Below are 12,550 nucleotides of genomic sequence, written 5' to 3' on the forward strand. Positions count from 1 at the left end.
ATACCACACCTTTTTCTTCTGTAATCTCGAATTTTTTTTATCATTTCTATAAAATAAATATTTTTTGGTTGAATCTGTTTTTTTCTGGTATTAAATTTATTTTACCAGCAATTACTTTTTTAACTCTTTCAAATAATTTGGGTATATATATATCAATTTTACAAACTGTTTTTCTTTATAAAATTGTTTTCTCGGCTGTTCTTCATTTCATAATTTTTGTATCCATTTTTTCAGTACAAATTTTGGGTAATCATTTAATATGAACATTTTGACTATTTCTTCTATTTCCTGAATTTGAGTTTCTATTTCAGTTGTTCTGTTTTTTTATTTTATCCACATACATTTTAAATATATTGTATTTCATACTTATTGAAACAGTTGATTTATAATTAATTACCTTAGATATTTGCATAGGCTTTACATATTTTTTTTATATATTAATTTATCATTTTTTCTTTCTATTGTTATGTCTAAATAGTTAAGACTGTTCTGTTTTAATTTCAAACTGTATGTTTCCTTTTATGGTGTTTGCTTGTTCTAATACTATTTGTTCTAACATATTAAATTCTATACTATGAGATCATATGCCTGTGTTTAGATCATATGCCTGTCATCTAACACAGGCATATGATCTAATGCTTTTGTATATGCAAATCTGTTCACTACACACTGGGGTATAAATGGTTTTATTATAGACTGGTTTTTGGGTCCTGTACCTCTGACGTCCCTCGTCCTAATGAATTATTAAATTATACAGTTTTAGTTTTGCACTATCTTGCGCTATCTTTGTTATCTAAACAAAATTAGCCTCTATAAATATTAATATTAAATCTGAAACTAAATTGGAAAAGTCTAAATAAACAACCTGTCTCAGAGATTTGGAAAATAGGATAAGATAGAAAATAATTTAATCAATTTTAAAGTACAGTCGTGGTTGTGATTGAATTAAGTTTTGCTTTATAATAAGTATTTTTATGTGGGAGAAAAGATATACTGTATAAATAGAAAAATGGAATAAGTATTGACATAGTGATTGGACCAAAATTAGCAGATATTTATATGACTGAATTAGATAAAAAAAATGAATGTCTTTAAAGGATATAGTTTTCATAGCAAGATATGTATATATGATGATGCAGTAACAAATGATAGTATAATTCTAAATTACACAAATACATTAAGCACTTAAAATTTGAACATAAATTAGAAATAACATTAATTATTTAGATATAACAATAACTATTACAATAATAATATTGATATTAGTTCATATAAATCATATTGTCCATAAAAAAGAACAGTTTTGTAACGGCCTTATCCAAGATTTGGACTAGAACAACAACGTTGGAAGAAAGGATTAAAAAAACAAATGAGTCATTATACAAATTTTTATTAAATGGATACTTGCACTAGTTATTAAAAAAATGGTCTATAGAATATAATAAATATAGATTTAATGTTAAATATAAAGATGAGAATAATATATATGTGTCCTTCTTTCTTTATATTAAAGATTTATTCGAAAAGTACAAAAATAAATTTAAAGATCACGGTATTGTATTAGCTGCTAACTTAGAAAATAAAATTAAAACTAGCAAAAGAAAAAGAAGGGAATTATAGAAGAAGTAGGGTAGTTTATAGTTTATAAAAATATTCAATTGCACATGTATAAAGCATGTTAATTATATAATTGAAATGGAGACAGCTGAAAATTAGAATCTGTGAACACGAAGCAGAGATTAGACTAAAATACAGCGGGTGATCGGTTAATGAACAAATCAGATAACGAACATTTTCGCAAAAGATTTTTATGATCAGACAACTAACACATGATCAGATAACGAACACTTCACTGAACAAACATAAAAAGAAGCGATGAAAATAGCAAATGCCAATTGATTTTCTTTTGTCTTCAGGTAACTTTTTGGAGTGAGAGAGATGTCAATGTCGACGCTCAACCCGATATATACTGATCAGATAGTATTCCTCGAACTTTGAAATACTCCGTTGTAATTCCAGCCTTTTATTTTTCTGACAAACAATTTTTTTATAGTATTTGCGAGACTGTCGGGTGGTCACTCATTAAGTTTTGCATCGGTTTTTATTTTTGAAAGGTAAGAGTATAATAGCAAAAGTAGAGAGTGGGCAGATGTTTGATGTTGCTGGGTAGTATGGCTTGAACAGGTCTACAGTAGGCCGCAGTTCAATCTTATCTAAGAAAGATACAGTATAATCAAGACTCAAGCAGCTAAAGGAGTAACAAAAATCACTTCTGAGAAATAAAGAACATTGAAGAGCTCATAATGGAACCTGAAACGGATCTGACGACAGAAGAACGTCAAGATCTCTTGAATGAAGAACACTAAGAAACTCGGCGAGATATGTTTTCTTCTGAAAAAGAGGATTAATGCCGATATCTGCTATTAATTAAAGATCTTTTGAAGAAGTGGGAGATGTCAGATCAATGGTCTTAGAATGGCATACAAACCAGGTAGAGGTTAATAGGCTTGGGGATCTCTACAATTACAATGCTATTAATTACTTCTGAAAATCCTGAAGAAGAGAGAAAAACAATCGACATTAGACAGATTCTTTAACCCCCACAAACAAAAAAACATGACTAATAAAAATGCAAGTCTGTGTATATATGTATTTTTATTATTACATATAAATAAACATAGTAAGAAAGTATATATTTTTTATTTTTTGGGGTCTCCAGAATGAATTAATCAAATTCCCATACAAACCTATGGTAAATTGATAACCGGTTAACGAACAATTCGGATAGCAAACAAAGTCTTGGAACAGATTATGTTTGTTAACCAATCACCCACTGTATAACCAATCTCCACAGTTTAAGTATTGTGAGAAATATGTATGTTCCATTGATAAAAGTAATGTTAAAATCCTCTATAAAGAAAAAGACACATATTTACATAAATTTAAAGAACATGTGGCAATTGTACACACAAATAATACTATTAATTTAAATAATGGAATGAAAATAGAGGGTGCATGGTGGGACATCATCTGAGATAAAAGTTTGTATAAAAGTGAACGTTGGTTAATTGATGGACAATTGTATGAACAGAAAATTTATAAAAGAAATGAAAAAATATCAGTTGTAAGTTTATATTGATAATAGAGAGGTTATGGCCAACATTTTCAACGTGAAAACGTGTACGTCGGACATTCAGCGCTGCCATCCTGTAAACCTAGAAGTTTGACAATGGCATTTGGAACGTCAGTGGAATCATGCTCGATGTTCCAAATGCCACTGTCAATCTTCTAGGCTTACAGGATGGTGGCGCTGAACGTCCAACATTCAAGTTTTCGCGTTGAAAATTTTGGCTAAACCTCTCTATCATTACTATGTAAACTCTAAAAGATTGTATTTTTGTTTTATAGCCTAAATAGGGTGACAATATTTGTATAAAATCACCCGAAATGCATAGCAAGTTTTTTGAAAAATAAATGATTGTTTTTCTGTTCTGAGTACCCTTCGTGTTGTCTCTGATAAAAAGGCAAATAAGAGGAAGAAAGAAATCAACATTTTTAGATTTTTACTTTTTGTTTTTAAGCTAAGACCAACAAATGAAATGATTCCATTGAACAAGCCCTTATATTTGGAACACACCTTTAATATTTCAGAACTCAAACTGAATGGTTTTAAGGAAAATGAATTTGCTGCAAAAATCTCCCATAGACCAAGTTGGTGAGTTAGCATTTCACAGTTCTAATGGCCATGTTCTGGAATCTTCCACACAAGGTAGGTATGCACTGTTCAAGAGAAATACAGTAGACCCCCTATAACATGGTAGATATGTTCCATGTTTTATGAATTTCATGTTGTACAAGTCACTTAAATACATGAGCAAATCACAGCCCAGCATGTATGCAGTTTAGGGACTGGCTGTTTGAAAGGTTTTCTTCCATAAAATTAATCGCTTCTAGACTAATTTGACTCAACATTTCCAAAACACATATAATTTTTTTGGGAATAATCCATATAAACTATGCTATAAACAAAAAATTGTAGAATTACTTACCGAGTGTGCACCATTCGACAACGCCATCGCTTAAGATTGTTTTTGTCAAAGAGCGGCACATCGAACGGCGGGCGTGTGTTTCCTGATAAGTTATTTTTCTGCGAAAAATTCGCTGGACTTTGGAGACATCATTAATATAAATATAATTTTTATGGCCATTAAATAATAAATGGTTTTTAGTAGGTCCACTGCTCGTTTAAACTCAACGGTTTGTGCAATATCTGCTATTGATCCAGATTCGACCAATCCTGTCATGACACGAGTCGGCGATGACATTTTATTGTATTATATGAGTCTCTTTTAGCATGTTTATATAAGAATACAATCGCAATTTTTTCGCCATTTTATATTAATCTGTATTATATGAACCCATGTTATAGGGGGGTCTACTGTACAAAGAAATGATATGATATATGCAACAAGTGATTGCATGATTTCATTTGGACTGCTTTCCATCGTACGATGGACATGCTATACTTTGAATGAAATTTTGTTTATTCTGATGATAACTTGTGCAACAGTGTGTACAATATTTTATAGCTTTCAAATTTTAGTAAACATTACATTGGAAATCTCCTTCAACAGAAAAAAATGCCACTGAACTGTGAATAAGAGGCGAATGGCCAGCTACATCATATAAATATAGTCATTCCAATATTTTTAATTGCAACAAAACTGGACTATTTTACAAGTGCTAACAAAAACCTTGTCATCTTAAAATGAAAGATGTAAGGGAGGAAAATAGATGAAAGAAAAAATTACTATATTGTTGTGCAGAAATATGACAGAACTAAAAATTAGTTGTCGTCGGTCAAAGAAAAAATCCCATGCATATTTAAAAATATTTGAGTAATAGTAAAATTATATTACTATTGGCACATTATTAGTAGTACATTATAGTAAAATAAATAAATCATTATTACACTGCTAAAATCTCGTAAGCAACATAACAGACAAATTATTCTTATGATATAACAAGCTTGGTCAAGCCAATCTGATAGCACGCTCCACAAAAGCAAATCAAAATCAAATACAGGTAGCCCTCGGTTTACGCCAGCTCAATTTAAGCTGAATCACAATAACGCTGCTGCACAATTTGCCGTTTTGCGGTGTAATTCCCCGATTTTTCCCTATGCTAGACTGATTTTCATTTCAGTGTTGACGTATTTACCGAGCCGCAACATTGTACATTCGTTAAAACAAAGATTTTTATTGAATATATTTATTTTTTCTGTTTAATATTATTGGGTATGTATACNAGGCTTAGTTCTAGTGATGGGAATATCGATAACCCGCAAAGCCGATAATGATATCGAACTAGGTTTAAAGTTTCGCCTTTCGGGTTCAAAAGTCATAACAGGGAAGGTTGTTTTAGAGATACTCGTGCGAAGAAACCTACGTAACATTTCCTCTTTTAACAGCGTGGGAATCCAACCCAGCGAGGCTGTAATTCACCGGACCCCAAAACTTGCAGTTTAGATTTGAAAGCAAGATAATAATCAACTCAGAAATTACCAAATACAACTACGCGCGCAAATTCATAATGTAACTTGTTTGTTTATTTATTATTTTACTTACTCGATACGTCCTAAACTCTGCATTACTTAACCCACTAACTTAATACGTTGTAAAAACTATTTTTCGCGGAGGAAAGAAAAACGTTAGCTTTGCCAGGATTGAGCCGGAGAGCCTGTTTCGTCTCCGCTTTCGAAAATGATCTTTCCGACGGAACAGAGCTTTTTATATTTGGGAATAAGGCGGACAAATGTTCCCATTCTTCATTTAACGGGCAGCATTTACGGTCTATCAAATTTCGATATAGGTAATGTTTTAACTCTGTAAACGAGCTACCCGAGTCTCCGTGTTTCGGTTCCTGTCTGCTTCGCGGCTAGAGGGATGTGGAAGCTCCAGATATCGTCACTGTTAGTTAACTTCTAACTGATGCTCATTCCGTTCATTACTTGTTCTCGCAATATCTTTTAGGGTCTCGTTGATGCCAGGTATTGCCCGTGAACGAGCTATTGGTGAATCAAAATGCAACCTTTAAATCGCGGATCGAGTATATTAGAAATAGCGAGTGGTTGCTTTCGGCCAGGGCTGTGGAGTCCGAGTCGGAGTCGTGGAGTTTTGGTGTTTTAGCCGGAGTCGGAGTCGGTAGATTTTTATGCGACTCTACAGCCCTGGCAGGGCTGTGGAGTCGGAGTCGTGGAGTTTTGGTGTTTTAGCCGGAGTCGGAGTCGGTAGATTTTTACGCGACTCCACAGCTCTGCTTTCGGCATCCTTAAAATAGTCTGCCCGGGAATTCGTCGTGGCAACCCGAAAATTTTTCCCTATTGTTTCCGAAGGAGTTCTGGCAGCTGTGGCTTTAGTCACACAACTTATCATTGGTAGGACAGAACTGACTAATATATTTTTCACCCGAAGTCTGTTTCGTTAGCTGATCGAGTGGTTTCAAATCGTGTAAGTCGCAGTCTGGCAGTTCGCGAGATAGCGCAACAACGCTGAACGTCGCTTTCCTTTGTCTCCTCCCCTGCCAATTCACAGTTTTCACCGATATATCGATATTCCAATCTCAGCATTACTTAATTCTGCGAGTTTCCCAGCGTACAAGGAGTACGATGATTCCTTGGCGCAAAAAGCGGTATGATTCAAGCTCAAAAGTGTCATTTATGACTCTTTTACACTATTCGTCATCTATATTAATATTATAAAGAGGTAATGTTTGTAAGTAAGTTATGTATGCAAGTTTGTTTGCAGCGGGTAATCTCCGAAACTACTCATCCGATTTCAAAAATTCTTTCAACAATATTTAGAATGGAACCTCGGGGTGGACATAGGCTGTATATTATTCCGTTAAACATTCATATAAATTAAAATATATAATCTAGGTTGACTTTTATGTCCAACAGATGGCGCTACGACGCCGCTAAGTTTGCTTTTCTGTGAAAATGAACTAAAGCGGATCATCTTCTATTTATATAAATAAAAATGTAATGTTCGTTTGTTCCTACCGATTCCTTTGAAATTTTGACACGATGCTGCATTCGAATACGCACGTGTTTTTATATAATATACGTGTCGAAATTCCTCCACTGAAGGGAGATGGTTAGGATTAAGGCTTACCGTAAAGAACTCTGCTTCTATTTATACTATTTTGGATGCGGTTTTTTGCCTTTTAATAGGGTACGTCAACAGAATGTACAATTAAGAAGAAATTTTTCGAAAAATTCTCCCCTCCAAAGGGAAGTGTTATAAATTTATAATAGATACATTTTGAGCCACAACGCGTGGCGGGGTCTGCTAGTCGGCTAATATTGGGTTTATGGATAAAGTATGTGGATATTGCGGTGCTCCGAAGTGGAAGAATGAATCACGGAGATGCGGAAAAGTCAAACTGGATGTTCTTGCCCCCAACCTCATCACTATTAAATGGGAGTGGTCCCGCCACTAAACATTTCTTAACGAGTCACCGGGCCTCGAACGCAGCTATTAACGTCACAAACCAACAGATTTGCAACTACCAACGTAGCTGCAGATCTCTGTTCGTTTGTGCCCCTAATAAAAAAACACGAAATATTGTATATTAAATAAGTAAATATAATTTCGCGGCTAGTATACGATAAAGATTTCGAATGTGACAAACGTACTTATACAGATGTATATGCCCACGGTGACCAAACTGCCAGTCCCCTATATTTGTACCATCTTTTTCTTTACGCTCGAAACCCTCTATTTGCACGTACAGTACGTAAGGTTAAAATTTTCGTAACTTTGCTGTTCAATATGTAGTGTTAAATACATACGGATTGTAAGCGTTTGGCCACACTCGATATATACATTATCTAAGAATTCATTCTTCATCCAGTGTTATGTAGATGCGCACTATCTACACTGGTTTCCAATGTGGGTTCTAGTTATCGCACTGGGAGTATCGATGCCTGGAAAACTCCGTATCTTTTTAGGGTGGTAAAAATTTTAGTTTGTCAGTTTGCCTGTTTATTCGCTTTTATATAAACCATGATAGCGTAAGTAGCGACAAACCTACTCCAGAAAGGCGATTTTGGTGAACCTGATCAAAATGACATATACAGTACGTATTTTTCCTCACCCCAGACAAAATCTCGACGGTGTCCTTGCTTCTAACGCGCGATAATCTTCACACTTTTAAGTCATCCCTTGTCAAAATGTACATTCCTGGAATCCGCCATTGCTAGAAACCTAAGTGTTGAACGCCGCACATCAACGATAAGCGGGTTTTTTACATTCGATCGTCGATTTTTCTAAATTGAGGGTGCGGAGACTCCGCAATTAATTAATTAATTCGTATCATTCAGCTGGGTAAATCAATTGTCGCAAAGTTTGTTTGCATCTTCGCTATAGTACTGTACAGTACTTATTCGTTGCGCTTATCGCAACTTACTACCACGTATTATAAGTCAGCAAGAAAAATATTTATTCCGTTATCTCGTATAAAACAATACAGCTGTGATAATTAAATGTACAGTAATTATCTACCAGCAATTATTTATTGAGTCACGATGCCTGGCTGCAATTTTTAATCACGTTTTAAATTTATTTCAATTAAAATATGCTCTCGCTTCAAATTAGTACCGTAGTGTCTTGCCTCCGTACGTCACACTTTTCCGTTAGCGACGGAGGTGTGCCGGTCATCTATTAACTGCTTTCGGGGGAAAAGTTTTCAATGGAAATAACGTGACTCGCAGTTTGCGTGGGAAGTTCGTATATAGTTACTCGGGGCCCGTCCATAAGCTTTCCATATCTGGTCTCGACTTTTGTCTAACTCCGTTCTCGAGATTAAGGAAGGGCAGACGGTGGGGATATTTTTTGAAATTGTAGCCCAATTAAGAGTTGATCTTGGCACACCACCGAAGTAGGCTGTAGTACGTGGGTAAATATCAAAAATATATTATTTCTACATTAATTTTTTCTACTTACAGTATAGTCCAATACAGAACATTCTATAGAAAGTAAAAATAAAATCTAATTTTCCTAAGCGTAAAATTTTTCGTAGTTTAATTTCCAATAAATACGATGTTAAATCAATTTAATATACAGACGATTTCTTTTCAAATATATAAAAACTGTCTAAAGACAGTATTAACATAGGCTCTTCCAGAAATTTTATAGTTTTGTTGTTGTTATTGTAAAAGTACTTTATTCACATAAGAATGAGTTAATAAAATATTTTTAATTTGGATGACGTCAGCAACAGTCAAGGAATCATTGCTACGTTTCATCGTTCGTTTACTTGCTCAACATTTTCACTTTGGCACTCTCGGTCATCCGCCGAAGTACAATCGCCGGGCTCCACGATTACGGTTTCGGGTTTGGTCAGTTTGTCTCGCTTTTTCAATTCGCAGGCTTTCTTGTAAGGAGGATCGATGGGAATCTGAACGGGCGAGCGATATTCGTATTCTCTGCCTTCGATGTCTAACGGGTAGGACCTGTCCGCGTCGAAACCGCTGAGGTCTCCGCAGGCGATGAAAGGAACCACGGTGCGATTGGGACCGTCGACGTGCTCCACAGGATAAGAAAACCGTCCGTCCAATAAACTTAGCACGGTCGGCACGTAACCTTCCGGAGGAGAATAATTCTGACACACGACAAACGCTTCTATGCTGGAATTTCTACTACTTCGAGGTTTTGCCACGAAAACCGCGGGGAAAAATATTTTTAACTGGCAGTAGAGCAGATTTATGTCTTTACCTCTGAATATCTTTGCCACGAAGGTGCCGCCCTTTTTCAGCACGTGGGTCGTTATATTTAAAGCGGCCAGCAGCAGTTGTCCCTGTATGTATTCGTCTATGTCGTGTAGTCCGGTGACGTCGGGAGCGCCGTCGCACACCACCAGATCCGCGCTCTCCCCCTCGAAGTGACCGATTATTTGCTGCGCCGTCGACAGTTTCGTAATGTCCCCTTGAATCTGTATCACTCCGGGTAACGGAGCCATGGCCTGTAGATCCACGGCCACGATCTTGACGTCCCGATCGTCCGACCCCGTTCGCAGTTTCCGCGACAAAACTTGGCTCCAGCTTCCGGGAGCGGCGCACAGATCCACCGCCCGCTTGCAGTCTTCGAAGATGTTAAATTCTTCGTTTATCTGTAGCAATTTAAAGGCGCTTCTCGCTCTCCACCCTTCTTCCTTCGCCAGTCTGTAGTAGATGTCTCTCTTGTCTTTCGACGATCGTCCCATTCTGACCGCTAAATTCCCTGAAATAAAGAAATTGTCATTTATAAAGTATTATCTTCAATTATATGCGCTATGTTAAACTATTTAATTATACGTCGGCAATCGTATAACCTGAATTATTAATATTAAACGTAACTAAATTAGCTTTTGGTTTAACCGTTTCAATTTATTTACTATGTCAAATATATGCATAATCGCTACTCGTAAACATATATCTATACAGTATTATAAAGGCCTGCACGATCACGTCACTATGGGCGATATATACTGTCTCTTCTTTTCTGATTAGTTCCTGCCTCTGCATGTATTGAGTGTGACCCGGGAAAGGGAAGGCTCTAATTTGCCCTTAGAATGTTTATATCGCAAATCCAGATCCTTCTTTACCGAATTATTTTTCTCCCGCGGCCAAAATTTGCTTTATAGCAAGCTGTTACGTCGTAAGTTAATCAAAATGGTAAATCGTTGTTTTAATGGTGACCGGTTTCGTTGGGTTGAAAAATTGTTTATCTTTTTTAACTATTTATTCGTACAGTTGGATCCGTACTATTTTAAATGATAAATTACTTTTATGAAAAACATTGGTTGTCTTCACCGATCGATAAAATCTGTATGTTTATCTTGCTTCCTGCTGAAAATAAAATGAACGGCAGAAAGAAAAAGAAATATGTACCGACGAAAACTGATAAATAAAGTATATTTAAACACGATAAGAATAATATGTGATAAATGGACCGTTGACCAATTATTGGAGTGGTTCGAGGGTCGAAACTCGGAGACCCACAAAAGAATTATCAAACATTATAAAAGTCGGTTGTTTGATATAATGGACTATTAGCGAGGTTGAGGCCGAAGTTTTAAACGCGAAAACGTGTACGTCGGAGTTCACCGCCGCTTTCACGTAAGCCTAGAAGTTTGACAATGGTGTTTGGATTGTCGAGCATGATTCCACTGACTATGCAAACACCATTGTCAAACTTCTAGGCTTAGGGGAAAGCGGCGCCGAACGTCCGACGTACACGTTTTCGCGTTTAAAACTTCGGCTTCAACCTCGCTATTGGTGTTGGTCCATTCAAACCTAATGCTTTTGTATAGTATTTAAATGTCTACTCGGACTAATTTTATTAACAGGACGTATTATACCGACGTCTTTGTTCAGCAAAAGTTAAGAAAGCCTATCAGAGAAAACAGTCTTTATTTTTCACATGTACTGTACAGTACACTTTATACACGATATTGTGTTTCGGACTAGTTCGTCCCTCATCAGCAGGTCTACATTCAATATTTTAGTTTTTCGATTTTTAAACATTTCGAAAATCAGAATTACCAACAGAGCCACTTTTATTATAATTCTTAGATACCTATTACTAGATGCTCTCTCTCTTATATCCCCAGTCATTCCTTCTGTCGATAATTCTATTCCATGATTGGTAGATATATCTTCCCATATTGTTGTTCATTCTGTTCTGTTGTCTCGCTATGTAAATGTGTTCGTATAATTGCCTTTTGAAATTATTCTTTTCTTTTTTCTTTATTTTTACAGTACTCAAATCTATTTCACACTCATTCGTATTACAACGTTCTGCTACTGCAGAATTTGCATAATTATTTTTAATGTTCTTTTAAACATATTTTCAATTTTCTTTTTGTTTCTCCTATATACCTACTCCTATGTTTTCTTTTGTTCACAATTACAATTAAACGAATATACCACACCTTTTTCTTCTGTAATCTCGAATTTTTTTTATCATTTCTATAAAATAAATATTTTTTGGTTGAATCTGTTTTTTTCTGGTATTAAATTTATTTTACCAGCAATTACTTTTTTAACTCTTTCAAATAATTTGGGTATATATATATCAATTTTACAAACTGTTTTTCTTTATAAAATTGTTTTCTCGGCTGTTCTTCATTTCATAATTTTTGTATCCATTTTTTCAGTACAAATTTTGGGTAATCATTTAATATGAACATTTTGACTATTTCTTCTATTTCCTGAATTTGAGTTTCTATTTCAGTTGTTCTGTTTTTTTATTTTATCCACATACATTTTAAATATATTGTATTTCATACTTATTGAAACAGTTGATTTATAATTAATTACCTTAGATATTTGCATAGACTTTACATATTTTTTTTATATATTAATTTATCATTTTTTCTTTCTATTGTTATGTCTAAATAGTTAAGACTGTTCTGTTTTAATTTCAAACTGTATGTTTCCTTTTATGGTGTTTGCTTGTTCTAATACTATTTGTTCTAACATATTAAATTCTATACTATGAGATCATAT

General features: G+C 34.9%; 1 protein-coding gene across 1 annotated transcript in view; it reads right to left on the reverse strand.

Annotated features, from left to right (window-relative positions):
- The window catches only part of LOC111636131 (putative tRNA (cytidine(32)/guanosine(34)-2'-O)-methyltransferase), a 32,029-nt gene that overhangs the window by 3,114 nt on the left and 16,365 nt on the right, over nt 1–12,550 (reverse strand). Inside the window, exon 3 of the mRNA XM_023381309.1 lies at nt 9,645–10,280. Coding sequence (XP_023237077.1) covers nt 9,645–10,263 — 619 coding nt within the window. The 5' untranslated portion in view covers nt 10,264–10,280. The remainder of the gene's footprint in view (nt 1–9,644; nt 10,281–12,550) is intronic.

This window comes from Centruroides sculpturatus, unplaced genomic scaffold (assembly GCF_000671375.1).
Source record: "Centruroides sculpturatus isolate CEXI.00-Female unplaced genomic scaffold, Cexi_2.0 scaffold991, whole genome shotgun sequence".
NCBI classification, from domain to species: domain Eukaryota; kingdom Metazoa; phylum Arthropoda; class Arachnida; order Scorpiones; family Buthidae; genus Centruroides; species Centruroides sculpturatus.